General features: G+C 48.5%; 1 protein-coding gene across 1 annotated transcript in view; it reads left to right on the top strand.

Annotated features, from left to right (window-relative positions):
* The window catches only part of Sorl1 (sortilin related receptor 1), a 162,951-nt gene that overhangs the window by 97,256 nt on the left and 53,126 nt on the right, over positions 1-12,569 (top strand). Inside the window, 3 exon segments of the mRNA NM_053519.1 lie at positions 3,958-4,131; positions 6,036-6,149; positions 9,814-9,936. Coding sequence (NP_445971.1) covers positions 3,958-4,131; positions 6,036-6,149; positions 9,814-9,936 — 411 coding nt within the window.

Here is a 12,569-nt window from a genome sequence, read left to right as displayed (position 1 = left end):
GGTTCCCAGATGCTTGCATGCCCAGATGCTTGAATGCCCACTGGACACACCTACTTCTGCGGCCACACTTTGTGCAGTCTTTTTCATTCATAATCCACATTGGATGTGTGAACTTCAGGAAAATGAATGTCATGTTTTCTCTTCTCAATGTTTTACCAGTGCCCAGCACTTAGTAGGTGCTTAGCTCTTATTTGTTGAGAGAAGGGATGAGCAGAATTCACTTTTATTTAGAAGCAAATTCTCACATTGTAGCTCAGGCTAGCATGAAACTTACCATGGAGCCCAAGCCAGCCATCCCCCTGCCTCCGCCTTCCAAGTGCTGGAATTACAGGTGTGAGCCTTCATGCCTAGTTGTTTCTATTGTTTCTTTTTGAGACAGACCCTCATGGTGTTACCTAGGTTGTCCTAGAACTCTCAATCCTCCTGCCTCAGCTCACCGAGCACTAGGCCTTCAGGTGTGCACCACCTGGCTAAGAGTCTTCTTGTAAAACTATTGGCTCAGGATTCCAGGACCCCCTGTCAGCGGGTCCTGCAGGCCGGGATTGTGGTTATGGGAGCTTCCTTTCTCCTTCGACTGCCTGTTTGCTTATCTTGAAGGAGACTCCCGATTCTCTAGCAGAGAGACAAGGCGTTGCTGGGAAGAATAGTCCCTTTAAGCACACCTTCCTTATCTCCACGGGATTAAATGGCTTCCTGGGTCTGCTGACTTGCCTCTGTGGACACACTGCTGGGGTTTCCTGTTTTGAACTATAGGGTTGATAGGCACCGTTTCGAAGTTCTTGGCTTACCACATGGAGAGAAAATTGACAAGGAAAATAATACACTTATAGATAACCACTGTTATCCCTTTGGAACTAAGGAAGAAAGCATGAGAACTCCCTCAAGGACTCCAAAACGTTGGGCACGAATCTAAGTCAGCATTGTTTGTGTGGCTTCTTAGCTGGTAGGGGGTTAGCATTACGATCCATGGTTTGCAGATCAAAGAATGAAATCCTAGATATGAATTAGTGTTCCCAAAGGTTCTCGCCAGTTCGAGAGCTGCCTCTACATGGAGAAGCCTTTTTTTTTTTTTTAAATGGCTTTGTGATTTGAGGTTGTTTTTGTTTTGTTTTTGTGGGACGGGACATTATATGGCTCCAGCTAATCTTGGGAGATAACCAATTTACAGGAGGACAGGAGGACGGGGCCCTGCTTCTCAGGCTCAGCACCATTCTCCTTGGGCCTGTGATGAAGGACACCACCCTGGCTGCTCCACTTGGCAGGCTGCAGAATGTTCTCTCAGATGCCACCTCGTCCAGAAGAGCACGGCTCCACTGCTGTGGGTGCGCATGGCACGCTGTGTGCGCACCCAGCAGTTTCTGTAGCACTGATTCAGTGAGCCTTCTGGTCTCAGGCTCCCCACTTCCTACCCTGGCTGCCTCTTAAGCCAGCAGTGCAAGCACAGCCGAGGGGCAGTCACACCCAGTCCCTGGGGAGCAGTGAGGTGCAGTTTTCGGCCGAACCCCTGTGCTCTGCACGCTTGGTAGAGTCTCGGCCCAGGTGTGATTTCCCTTCATGTTCTAAAGAGGAGGTTGGGGCAGTGTCTAGACCTGAGGAAGTGCTGGCTTGAGGGGGAAGTGCTGGTGGCAGACACGGCCATGATGGTTGTCACTTTGGCCTGGGGGCACTTAATTGGTGCCCTTCTTCAGGACCAAACAGGACTTTTCCAGGGTGAAGAAAGCAAGCTTGCAGTGTCTTAGACTTCCATGGTGATGTTACTAGTGACGTTCAGGCCCTTATCCGTAAGCTTGTTGGCTTTAACCTCCCTGGCTCTGTAATGCCCTGAGAGGGTACCCCAGTGCAGGATGCATGCAGGGAACCTCAAGTGCAGGCCACTTGTTATTTTTGTTATTCATTCCCAACACACGTAGGACTTTCTATCAGCCAAGCATAAAACAATGGTAGGTACGTTTATTAGGGTATGGCTCTGTCACCCGCACAACGCTAATGTGTTTCACAGGCTTGTGTAGCCAACATTGGTCTTTCCCCGGTCCATGTGCCTTCCCATACTCCCACTGTCTTCGCTGTCTACACGAAACCTGGGTTCAGTGGCTCGTCTGGTGATACACGTACTGCTAAGAGTTTGAGCCAGGCTGCCTTCAAAACTTCAACTTCAGTGCAGCTCTCGGGCTTTGTCCCCTCTCAGCCATACCTTGGTGATGTGACAACAATTTAGAGTTCTGCCATTTGATGGACGCTGGCCTGTAATTAAAAATTGGTTTGCATGAACAGTCAGGGTGTCGGGATACTTGGTTGTTAGTGAAGGCGTTTCTGGTCTCGCTCTGACTGGTCTTAGGCAGAACCAGTACTATTTCCCCGGCAGGAAGTTCCTCTTTCATCCTTTAAAGAGGTCGTTTTGCAAGATTATGGGTCTCTTCAGTGCTGCCATGGCATGAAGCACTTTGGGGTTCTTGTAATTCTCCCTCAGAGCCTACCATGAAGACAGGCTTCCAAGCACCTGCAAGAGTGGGTATGGTTATCTGTTACTAGAGGCAGCATGGATTCGACAATTGCCAAATATTTAGATACTGAAAATGTCCCTAGTGTGCCTTGTGAGGAAGTCCTAGGCTAGGGTCTTCTAGAGGGGCATTTGTCTCTTCACGAGGGATAATGGGCATCATACCATATACGGCTGGCGTCCTGTGTAAAGGGTCTGGGGTAGATTCTCCCTCCGTCTCCATTGGGCTTTCTTATGTAGAACACCCACCTTCTCTTCTGTGTCGTTGTGGCAGCCGGGATGCTCTGCCCTGCCCAGTTTGTGTCCTCAGACCTGGCGGCTCACTTGGTCTTGCCCTGCATGAGTTCTCATAATGGCAGTGCCATGCAGCTTTGCCTGGGTCAGCCTCTTTAAATAGGGCCCGCATGGTCTCCTTGTCCACCTAGGGACATCCACTGTGTGTGTGAGACTGCTGGTCATGTCATTTTATGGACACAGTTCATGCGCAAATCACCCTGTACCAGCACGTGTTTAAGGGACTTAGCCCGCCAGCGCTGCTTCCCTTGGAACACTGAGTGGTTTGAACACACAGCACAGTTTGAGCTTTCTGTCACTGGGAGCGGCTGTGTGTCGATTCCTATAGTGAGCGATGTGGGAATCTGAGGTAAAGGAGCACCTCGTTCCCACAGGCGTCAGGGTAAACTCATGTCTAAGGCTCTGGCAGGCTGGCAACGAGGCTCTTAGGGTAGATTGAGTCATTTAGGGTAGATTCAGTCTCTTTGAATGTTTTATCACATGAATTTCTCTCTCTGGGTGAGCACACATATGTATATACAGTGCTGAGCACACATGTGTTTATGTGTGCGTGTACATATATATGCATATCTGTACATATACATGCATGTATATGTGTATATGTATGTATGTACAGTGCCTCTTATTCTCTTCCTTTCAGCATCAAAATGATATCATCACTCAATCATTTTACTTTTAATTGCAATGCCACCTTAACACCCCAAAGGCCCTGTCAATACTAATGGTCATCTGCTGTGATGGTTAGTGTTAATTGTTAACCTGACAGAACCTGGAATCCCATTTCAGGTGGGGCTCTGGGCCTCTCTGTCAGGATTTATCTTGATCACGTTAGCTGAGATGGGGGAGTCTGCACATGATGTGTGTCACCGTATGCTGGCTGTGGTCCTAGACTGTATAAACAAATGGGACTGAACCATCCTTCTCTGATATTTGTGGCCACAGAGGCCCAGCTCCCTCGCTCTTATGGAGACAAGCCACTGTGAAGCCCCCACTGAGGATCAGGCCCTTAGGCCTCCGAACAGAGGTTCATCAATGTTCCAGAGATTTCTAGGCTCCCCACCACCTCATCTGTAAGATGACTTTCAGTGGCTCGCAGTGGTTCTCTGCCTGCCCCTTGGCACATCTTAGCCTAACTGCGGCTTCTGACTTCTGTGTTTTCTCTCCAGGAAGCAATGCCTGCATTCCTCAGCCCTGCAGTCTACTGTGCCTCCCTAAGGCCAACAACAGCAAAAGCTGCAGGTGTCCAGAAGGCTTGGCCAGCAGTGTCCTCCCCTCTGGGTACCTGATGTGTGACTGCCCTCAGGGCTACGAGAGGAAGAACAACACCTGTGTCAAAGAAGGTGAATCCCTGGTTACCCCACCCTCTTTCTCCTTCCCTTCCGATCTCAGTGTTTCCTAGGTTTTGGTTAGAGAATGTCCCAGGGGGAAGTGATACCTGTTAGATACAGGGAGGTGTTCCAGTCCAGGTTGTAAGGCTTTTTTGCTCTTCACAACAGTCCCTGGCTGGTGTTCATACAAAGGTCATCGCTGTGGCCCTTGGTTTGGTGGTAATGACACAGCTTCCCTCAGGCCCAAAGTCCTTCTGTTCCGTGTATCCCTCTATGCAAGCATGGAGTTGCTTGCCTTCCAAACATAACTGGCCAAACTCTGTCAGAACAGACTGCTCTCTATCTGCCACCGCAGAGCTTGGAATGGTCCAGGTGTTTGGGATCCGGGTTGGCGAAGGTCTAAAAGTCTTGACTTCGGAGCTGTGAGCAAGTCAACGGCAGCAGGAGCCTTGTCTTTAGCCGGTTTGAATTTGAATAAATGGCTTTTTTAAAAAAGAGAGAGAGAATCTGACTTGACACCTCCCCATTCCTGCAGGTGCCCAACCTCCCATCTTGTGGCCACCCCCTTCCCATCCACCCCCAGTTTCTAGCCTCATACTCCTATCAGCGGGCGCCCAGGAAAGGTGGTCTGGCATCAAGTACGTGGATTGATGGCTGAATTCCTGTGTTTTCCTTATTCTTTAGGTCATATTTACTTTGCAATCCTAGCCACACTTGTCTGAGGCCAGGGCAGGCGAGTGTACAATGGAAGCTTTCTCTGCCAGCTTCCCTAAGAAATACAAATGGAGGAAAGATGACTGTCCCGTCCCCAGAAACAGGGGGCTCCCTTTCATGCTCTGAATGGCATCTTAAAGCTATTTGGAAAGAAAGTCAACAGTAAATTGTAAGAAGAGGGCAAAAAGGTTCAGTCACCATTGGAATGTTTTTGATTTTCCACACAGGCCACCGGTGTCCTTGGCCCAGTGTTCTGAACAATACTTTTATGTCCCCTGTAAGTCCTTGCTTTAAAGAAGCCAAGGACCAAAAAAAAAAAAAAAAAAAAATCATAAAATCTTAGTAAGCTGCTTGTTTATTAAATTAGTGTATACATGGATATATAACTGTTATCTAACTATTGTCTAACTACATAAAATCATCCCTTCCTAATTGCAAATCCATGGCTTCCATGGATAATAGATTCCATGGATCTTGAAGTCCTTAGTATAAGAGCTTAGGATTTGATGTACCCTGCTGTATACATTTCCTTTGTATAAGAGCATATGTCCAACTTGCTGTATATGTCCAGCCACCTCCAGACCACTGCAGTGTAAACACTGCATAGGTAGGGGTCACACTGTACAGTTCAGGGAGTGATATCAGGGAGGACAAAGTTTGTCCATGCGCAATACCCCCCCACCCCCGCGCCACACATATTTCTGGTGTTTGGTTAGCAGAATGTTGAGTATGGAAGTCATGAGTACACAGAGCCAACGAGGTGTGTATTATAGCTGTAGATGTATGGCCTGGGTACATCCGATACTCTGTAGACACAGCCTCTTGAAGGCTTATTTGTGTGTAATTTATATTTTATTTTTGCTGACAGAGGGATTTATTTCCCAGTAGACCCAGTCAGTGTCAGGCTTTTCCTTTTCTTCATAGTAGTCACCTCTGAACACTTGCAGCCTGCCTCATCTTCAGTTTTAATTTAAAGAGGGAAGAAAGAGGCCCGGGAGGGGTGTGTGTGTGTGTGTGTGTGTGTGTGTGTGTGTGTGTGTGTGTGCGCCTGTCTCCTGTGCATGTGTGCTCACTTGTCCCTTCCCTCCCCCCATCTGCAGCAGAACGCAGTTGAGGGAGGAGGAAAGGAAACTGAGAAAGAAGAGAAAGTTTTGTGGTGAGGTGGTAAGAATAACCCTAACTCCCTCCTCCCCCCACTTCAGAGAACACCTGTCTTCGCAACCAGTACCACTGCAGCAACGGCAACTGTATCAACAGCATTTGGTGGTGTGATTTCGACAACGACTGTGGCGATATGAGTGACGAGAGGAATTGCCGTGAGTCTCCAGGCGTAGGATATCAGACATGCAGCACCGCCCAGGGGCCTGCTGCTCCTTCCGGCCCTGGCCTATAGTTTGGGGGTTCTGGCTGGACACTACTGTGGTATTTATCTAAATGAATGGGATTCGGGCAGAAAACCCACACGTAAATATATGCTACGCATCAATTTATTGCCTATGTAAATTTAAGTATACTTAACATTTGAAAGTGAGCTGACTGGATGATGAGGTCATGACCTTGGTATCTGCATGGTGTCATCTACTGGGTGTCATCACCGGTAGCTCATGGGTGGATGACATGATTTGTTTTGTAAATTTAACCCTGGGACATTTCAAAGCCATGCAACAGGTGTCACCTCCTGTACTGCTTCTGTTAACTGATGTAGGTGCACGCCAGTCTGAAGGGAGATTCTTATAACTGGTCGGTGGTGCCACAGGGCCTAGAATGTGAGAGTTGTTGGTAGGTATGTCGTGTCCAAGTGATCTTGGCATTGAATAGTTTCTAAGGGCCAACTCCATTTTACAGACTCGTTTTGACAGACAGCTACTTAACCTTAGCTCTCCTTTCCCAGCTTTGGTTTTAATGGTTTCGAGATCTCTCTATAAAGACATATGCTCACTGATGTTTATTTAGCCCCTCTGTCTTGGGCTTTTTTCTGGGAGGGAAGTTTGTGTCTGAGAAGCCAGTGGACAGTACAGTAGAGTGCAGGGTGTCATGATGGGTAGCTGTATTATTTGGGTAAGTCACTCCGGTCAGCTCCCGGATGCACAAATGAGGGTGTCTGAGGAGCGTGGGAGCACTGAGCAGAGGTAGCGTGATGGACAAGGGAGCCACGTGCTCCCACTCCTGTAGATGATAGGGCAGGTAGGATACGATGCATAACCCAGGCCAGAAGTTTTGTGGGTGTTATTGGAATAGCAGATGGGAACCACCCAGGTGCTATGGTAAGGACTGACCTTTGGGAGGATAAATAGTGGGCAGAATGAACTGGATGAGAGAGAACCTGACTGCAAGCCCGGAACCCAGAGACCACGGCAGGCCTGTCTTTCAAATTGGTTACCCCTGGCTACCCAGAGGCTCTCTCACCATTAGAACTATAAAACGGGTTGATGAGGAAGCCTGCGGACCCTGGCAGTTGTGTGTAGGTCTTCTATGGAGCACATGCTGGGCCCCCACAGTGCTTTAACATGGGTAGCAACTGTATAGCAAGCTTATCAGTTTGCGTCTAACGTGACTCATGGGTTCACCTGGGCCTTGCAATGCCCTTCCCTGCCCTCTCTGACTTGTTGGAAGTTTTGTACGAGTCTTTATACACTTCCATTTTCCCTTGAGACACACACCCTCATGTAAGGCTGGCTGAGGCAACCCACTAGGGGGAAAAGGGTCCCAAAAGCAGGAAAAAGAGTCAGAGACTGGGGCTGGGGATTTAGCTCAGTGGTAGAGCGCTTACCTAGGAAGCGCAAGGCCCTGGGTTCGGTCCCCAGCTCCGAAAAAAAGAACCAAAAAGAAAAAAAAAAGAGTCAGAGACAGCTCCTGCTTCCGTTGTTAGGAATCCCACAAAACACCCAGCTATATAACTATCGCGTATGCAGTGGACCCACTCTCTGATTGTCACCTCTGTCTCTACAAGCCCTTATGAGAACTGGCTAACTGATTCTGTGGGCCATGTTGTCATGGTGCAAAGGGGTGTCTGAGTGGCAGATTGGGGAAGCCTTAAGCCTCTGGTTGTCCTTATTTTTTTAATAGGCCTTTCCCATTTATCTGTGTTGTTGTAGGAAGGTGTGATGTCATGGGATGGGCAACACTCTTTTAAAACATTAATAAATGCTATTAATTACATAAAGGAGATGATGGAAGAGAATTATTTCCATATAGGGCTGTAGGAAATAGCTCAGACATTAGGCTTAGCAGAAGAAAAGTAGGCTAGTATTCCCGTGCCCGGGGCTCAGGCCTCCTAACAGCTCTGTATGCGCACAGAAATCATGACCTCTGTGTTTGTGCAGGTGGCTACTGACCTCAGCACTGGCCTCCCACAGCCCTAGCCCTATGACTGGTCTTATGGATTTCTGCATAGTGTGAACCCCTACAGTGGGTGAAATACCAGGCTGGCTCTGTCCTCCTGGTTTGGTGTCTGTCAGCTGAGGTCGATGGCACTCCCCACCCCCGCTTGCCCTTAGACAACCTTTGTTCCCCTCTCTCTCTCACATGTCTGAACTCACTGGCTTAAGCATCCACATGTTGGATGTGACAGGGTGAAGTGATCAAGAGTGATGGGGATTTGAAACCTCTCCCCTGGGAACCAAACCGAGGGGCCAGATCTGTCTCTCACGGGCCTCTCCTTATCAAGGAGTGACACGCCTGTCTGCTTATCCAGATGGTGAGCAAAGCTTTGTCCGAAGGCCAGGCTGCAGAACAGGGCAGGTATGGCGGGGTGTGGTGGCATGGGGTGACTGCTGAGGCACCCTGTCAGCTGCAGGAGAAAAGAAAAGGGGGCTTGCAGGCGACTTGGGAGGGATGTTGTCAGTCATTTTCCTGCCTGTTAAACAGACTCCTCCACCTGGGTGGGTGCCAAACACTCAGGTTTTCACTGAATCCCCTGCCTTCTTGTCATTTGTATTCATTCCCTGCCTCCTACCAGGAGCTCAATTACAGAAAAGAAATGGAACCTCAAATAAGGGCTGCTGGGACATCTAGCAACAATGTTGCCATTTGGCGTTTTGTTGTACTATGAACCTCCACCCTCTGTTCCAGGGTGCTGCCTCGCTCTGTGTCAACTCCCCGGCAGCTTGGAGAACAGTCTTCCTTCCCTCATTTCTCCTGAGTGCCTTTCCCCTGGGCCTCAGGGTTTCTGGATAAACCAGGACATTTCTGTTTAGGAGAGCGAGTTAATTAATTTTCAGACCCATCCTTATGATGTTGAGGCACGCCGAGGGAAAAGAGACACCGTTAGGAGTCCATTACCTCTACAGTCTGCTTGGTAGGGTGTGGACCTAACACTGAACTCTTCTGTACCCATAGTAATGCACTGGGTGGCAGTCACCTCTGTCATATTAGAGGGAAGGGGGTTGCAAAAGATAAGGCCCCATAAACTGTAGATGGGAGAGTGAGTCCTGACTGATCCCGGCAGTTGCTTTACCTTCAGCTTACGACAGAAGAGATGGTAGCTTAGGGAGGGTGAGTGTGAGGATTTAAACCCCAGCCCTTATGAGTGCCGGTTCAACACTCATTTCTGCTGTAGGATTCTGGGTATGCGTTCCTTTCACCCATACAATGTGTGCCAGCTGCCGGTAGGGGACCGGCCATTCCTCTAGGACAACTGAGTTTCTGTTGCTTGCTTGGGAAGAGAACTTGGATATCTGGAAGGATTTTAGGGGCTACTTCAGCCCTGCACTTCCTCTCTCAGCCAGACAGCAGTGTCTCACGTTCTGAGCCCCATTTCTGTCTACATCTGGCCCTGGAAAACACACGCCCTTACCTAGGTTGGATGGGAGTTTCAGTTCCGGTGTGATTTGTTTCTGCGTGAAGTCGGGGTGTAGTTAATGTTACAATTAAAGTCTAACTCTAGTTTTAACTGCTATTCTGGTGGGGAGGCTTGTAGGGGGACAGAGGATGAACTGAATGTAACAAATGTGTCACTGTGTCCCTTCTTTCCCATTGTAGCCACGACCATCTGTGATGCAGACACTCAGTTCCGGTGCCAGGAGTCGGGGACTTGTATTCCACTCTCCTATAAGTGTGACCTTGAAGATGACTGTGGAGATAACAGTGATGAGAGTCACTGTGGTAAGGGGATGCTGCTGGGCTTCATGCTACTCTCGGGGCTGTGCTAGTAGATTGGGTGGGCTGCAGTCAGGAATTTCTGAAGGACAATTTGGGACTCCCACCTCCATGCCCACCTCTACCCTCATTTCGAGGGCCTGTCACTTCTCTCCTCTGCTGTTTTAGTAGAGCCACTTGTATGTCTTTCCTGTGCACTCAATTACTCTGGAAAAACTGGTCTTTAGCTAAAGGTCAGGAGATGGCATCTAGACCCCACCTCCATCATTTATTCTTGTTCAGCCTTTGTTTTCCAATCTGAAAAATGGGTCCTGTTTTTTCTTTTAGACAGTCTATACATGAGACATGAAAGCAGGGATGTATGTCTTTTGAGTGAATTCAATTAGTCCTTTTGTTTTCATTTTATTTATTGTTATTATGTGTGGCCATGATGTATGTGTGAGTCTGTGTGCCATTATTTGTCTGATTCAGGATGTGTGAGTGTGTGTGTATGTGTGTGTCTGTGTGTGTGTGTGTGTGTGTCTGTGTGTCTGTGTGTATGTCATTGTGTCTGTTTGTGTGTCTGTGTGTCTGTGTGTGTATCTGTGTGTTTGTGTGTCTGTGTGTGTGTTTGTGTGTGTCTGTGTGTATCTGTGTGTTTGTGTGTCTGTGTTTGTGTGTGTCTGTGTGTGTATCTGTGTGTTTGTGTGTCTGTGTGTGTATCTGTGTGTTTGTGTGTCTGTGTGTGTGTTTGTGTGTGTCTGTGTGTGTATCTGTGTGTTTGTGTGTCTGTGTGTGTGTTTGTGTGTCTCTGTGTGTATCTGTGTGTGTGTAACAAATCTGGAGCCAGTTCTCACCCCCCACCTTTTCATGGGTTGTGGGGATCGAACTCAGGTTGTTGGGTTTGCATGGGAAGCACTTCACCCACTGAGCCATCTCTCTGCTTCCCCTCAAACTCATTGGATCCTTAATAACCATACATAGCCCTCTCCACCTTTAATTTCCATTTTTTTGGAGACAAGTTCTCTATGTAGCCTAGGGTGGCTTGGCACTCCAGATCTTCCTGCCTCAGTTTCCTGCGTGCTGGGACTACAGATGCATGTCTGTGACCAGCTTCACAGATGTGTTGTTCCCTCTAAACCAGTCTGAAGTCATTACCTCTGTTGGGAGCTGGCAGACAGCACTGATGTAGCACCAGCTCTCCAAATGGAGGGTTTTGTACTTGGAATTCTAATGTGTTGCCAACACCACTGGGACTAGTGGCGGCTCCTGTCTTTGACTGGGATCCTCCTTAATGATCTCCTCAGTGGGATTATCCAACACGACAATATCACCTTCTGACAGAGTGGGGAGCTGGGGCATCCCACTGTCCTACTGATGTTTTGAGCAGGCTCTGGTCTGAAGCTGTTACTTACTGTAGAAGGAGATTTTAGTGCACAAGCCCCGAGGACCTATCAGGCTAGGAGGAAAGTAAGAAGGGAGGGCAGACGCCAACCCAGACATGGCGATGAGTTGCCGAGGCCCTGCCAACCCACCCTTCTGTCCACAAGGTCAGGGCCAGGCAAGCTATGAGTGTGCACATGGACAGGGACGGCTTTGTTTGCCGTGAACAGGTGGTTTGACTCACAGGGGCTAGACCTAGTGGAACCGGGGCTGCTCACAAATCATTTTAACACAAGCCAATTATTGAACACACTTAGGGCCACTTTTGCGTAGGGTGTACCTTGGCCTGGCTAGAGAGGGGATGGCGCTTTATGTTTTATTTTTTTGTTCCATAATATTCTTACATCAAATGCTGTCAAAATGACCTTGGGTTCTACAACTCTTTCCATCAGTCTTTCTGCCCCAGAATTCAGAGGGTGAAGTGTGTGGGCACGGTAGAAATGAACCTTTTCCTAGAAGAAATGTAACGTCACATGGTTCCAAGTCCCCGTGCTTGCCTAGCTCCCTGTCCGGGCACCAGTTGAGCTCACCACCCCCGTTCTCCCTCCCCATTTATGCTTCATGGCTCATTCTTGCTCGTCGGTCCTGAAACCATCACAAGATCCTACTTAGTGCAATTCTCTGATGCTGCTCTGCTTCTTAAGCCTCAGACTCTTCATGAATGCCTCATTCACCCCCTCGGCTATCAACAGGTCTTTGAGGAAAGCAACTTTTTTTTTTTTTATTAACTTGAGTATTTCTTATATACATTTCGAGTGTTATTCCCTTTCCCGGTTTCCGGGCAAACATCCCCCTCCCCCTCCCCTTCGTTATGGGTGTTCCCCTCCCCATCCTCCCCCCATTGCTGCCCTCCCCCAAACAATCTAGTTCACTGGGGGTTCAGTCTTAGCAGGACCCAGGGCTTCCCCTTCCACTGGTGCTCTTACTAGGATATTTATTGCTACCTATGGGGACAGAGTCCAGGGTCAGTCCATGTATAGTCTTTAGGTAGTGACTTAGTCCCTGGAAGCTCTGGTTGGTTGGCATTGTTGTACATATGGGGTCTCGAGCCCCTTCAAGCTCTTCCAGTTCTTTCTCTGATAGACTATACATGGACTGACCCTGGACTCTGACCTCATAGGTAGCAATGAATATCCTAGTAAGAGCACCAGGTCCTATTCTCAGTTCAGTGGTTTGCTGCTGGCATTCGCCTCTGTATTTGCTGATTCTGGCTGTGT

Source organism: Rattus norvegicus, chromosome 8 (genome assembly GCF_021556685.1).
Source record: "Rattus norvegicus strain SHRSP/BbbUtx chromosome 8, alternate assembly SHRSP_T2T, whole genome shotgun sequence".
NCBI lineage: Eukaryota > Metazoa > Chordata > Mammalia > Rodentia > Muridae > Rattus > Rattus norvegicus.
This window is presented reverse-complemented; position numbering and strand designations above follow the sequence as displayed.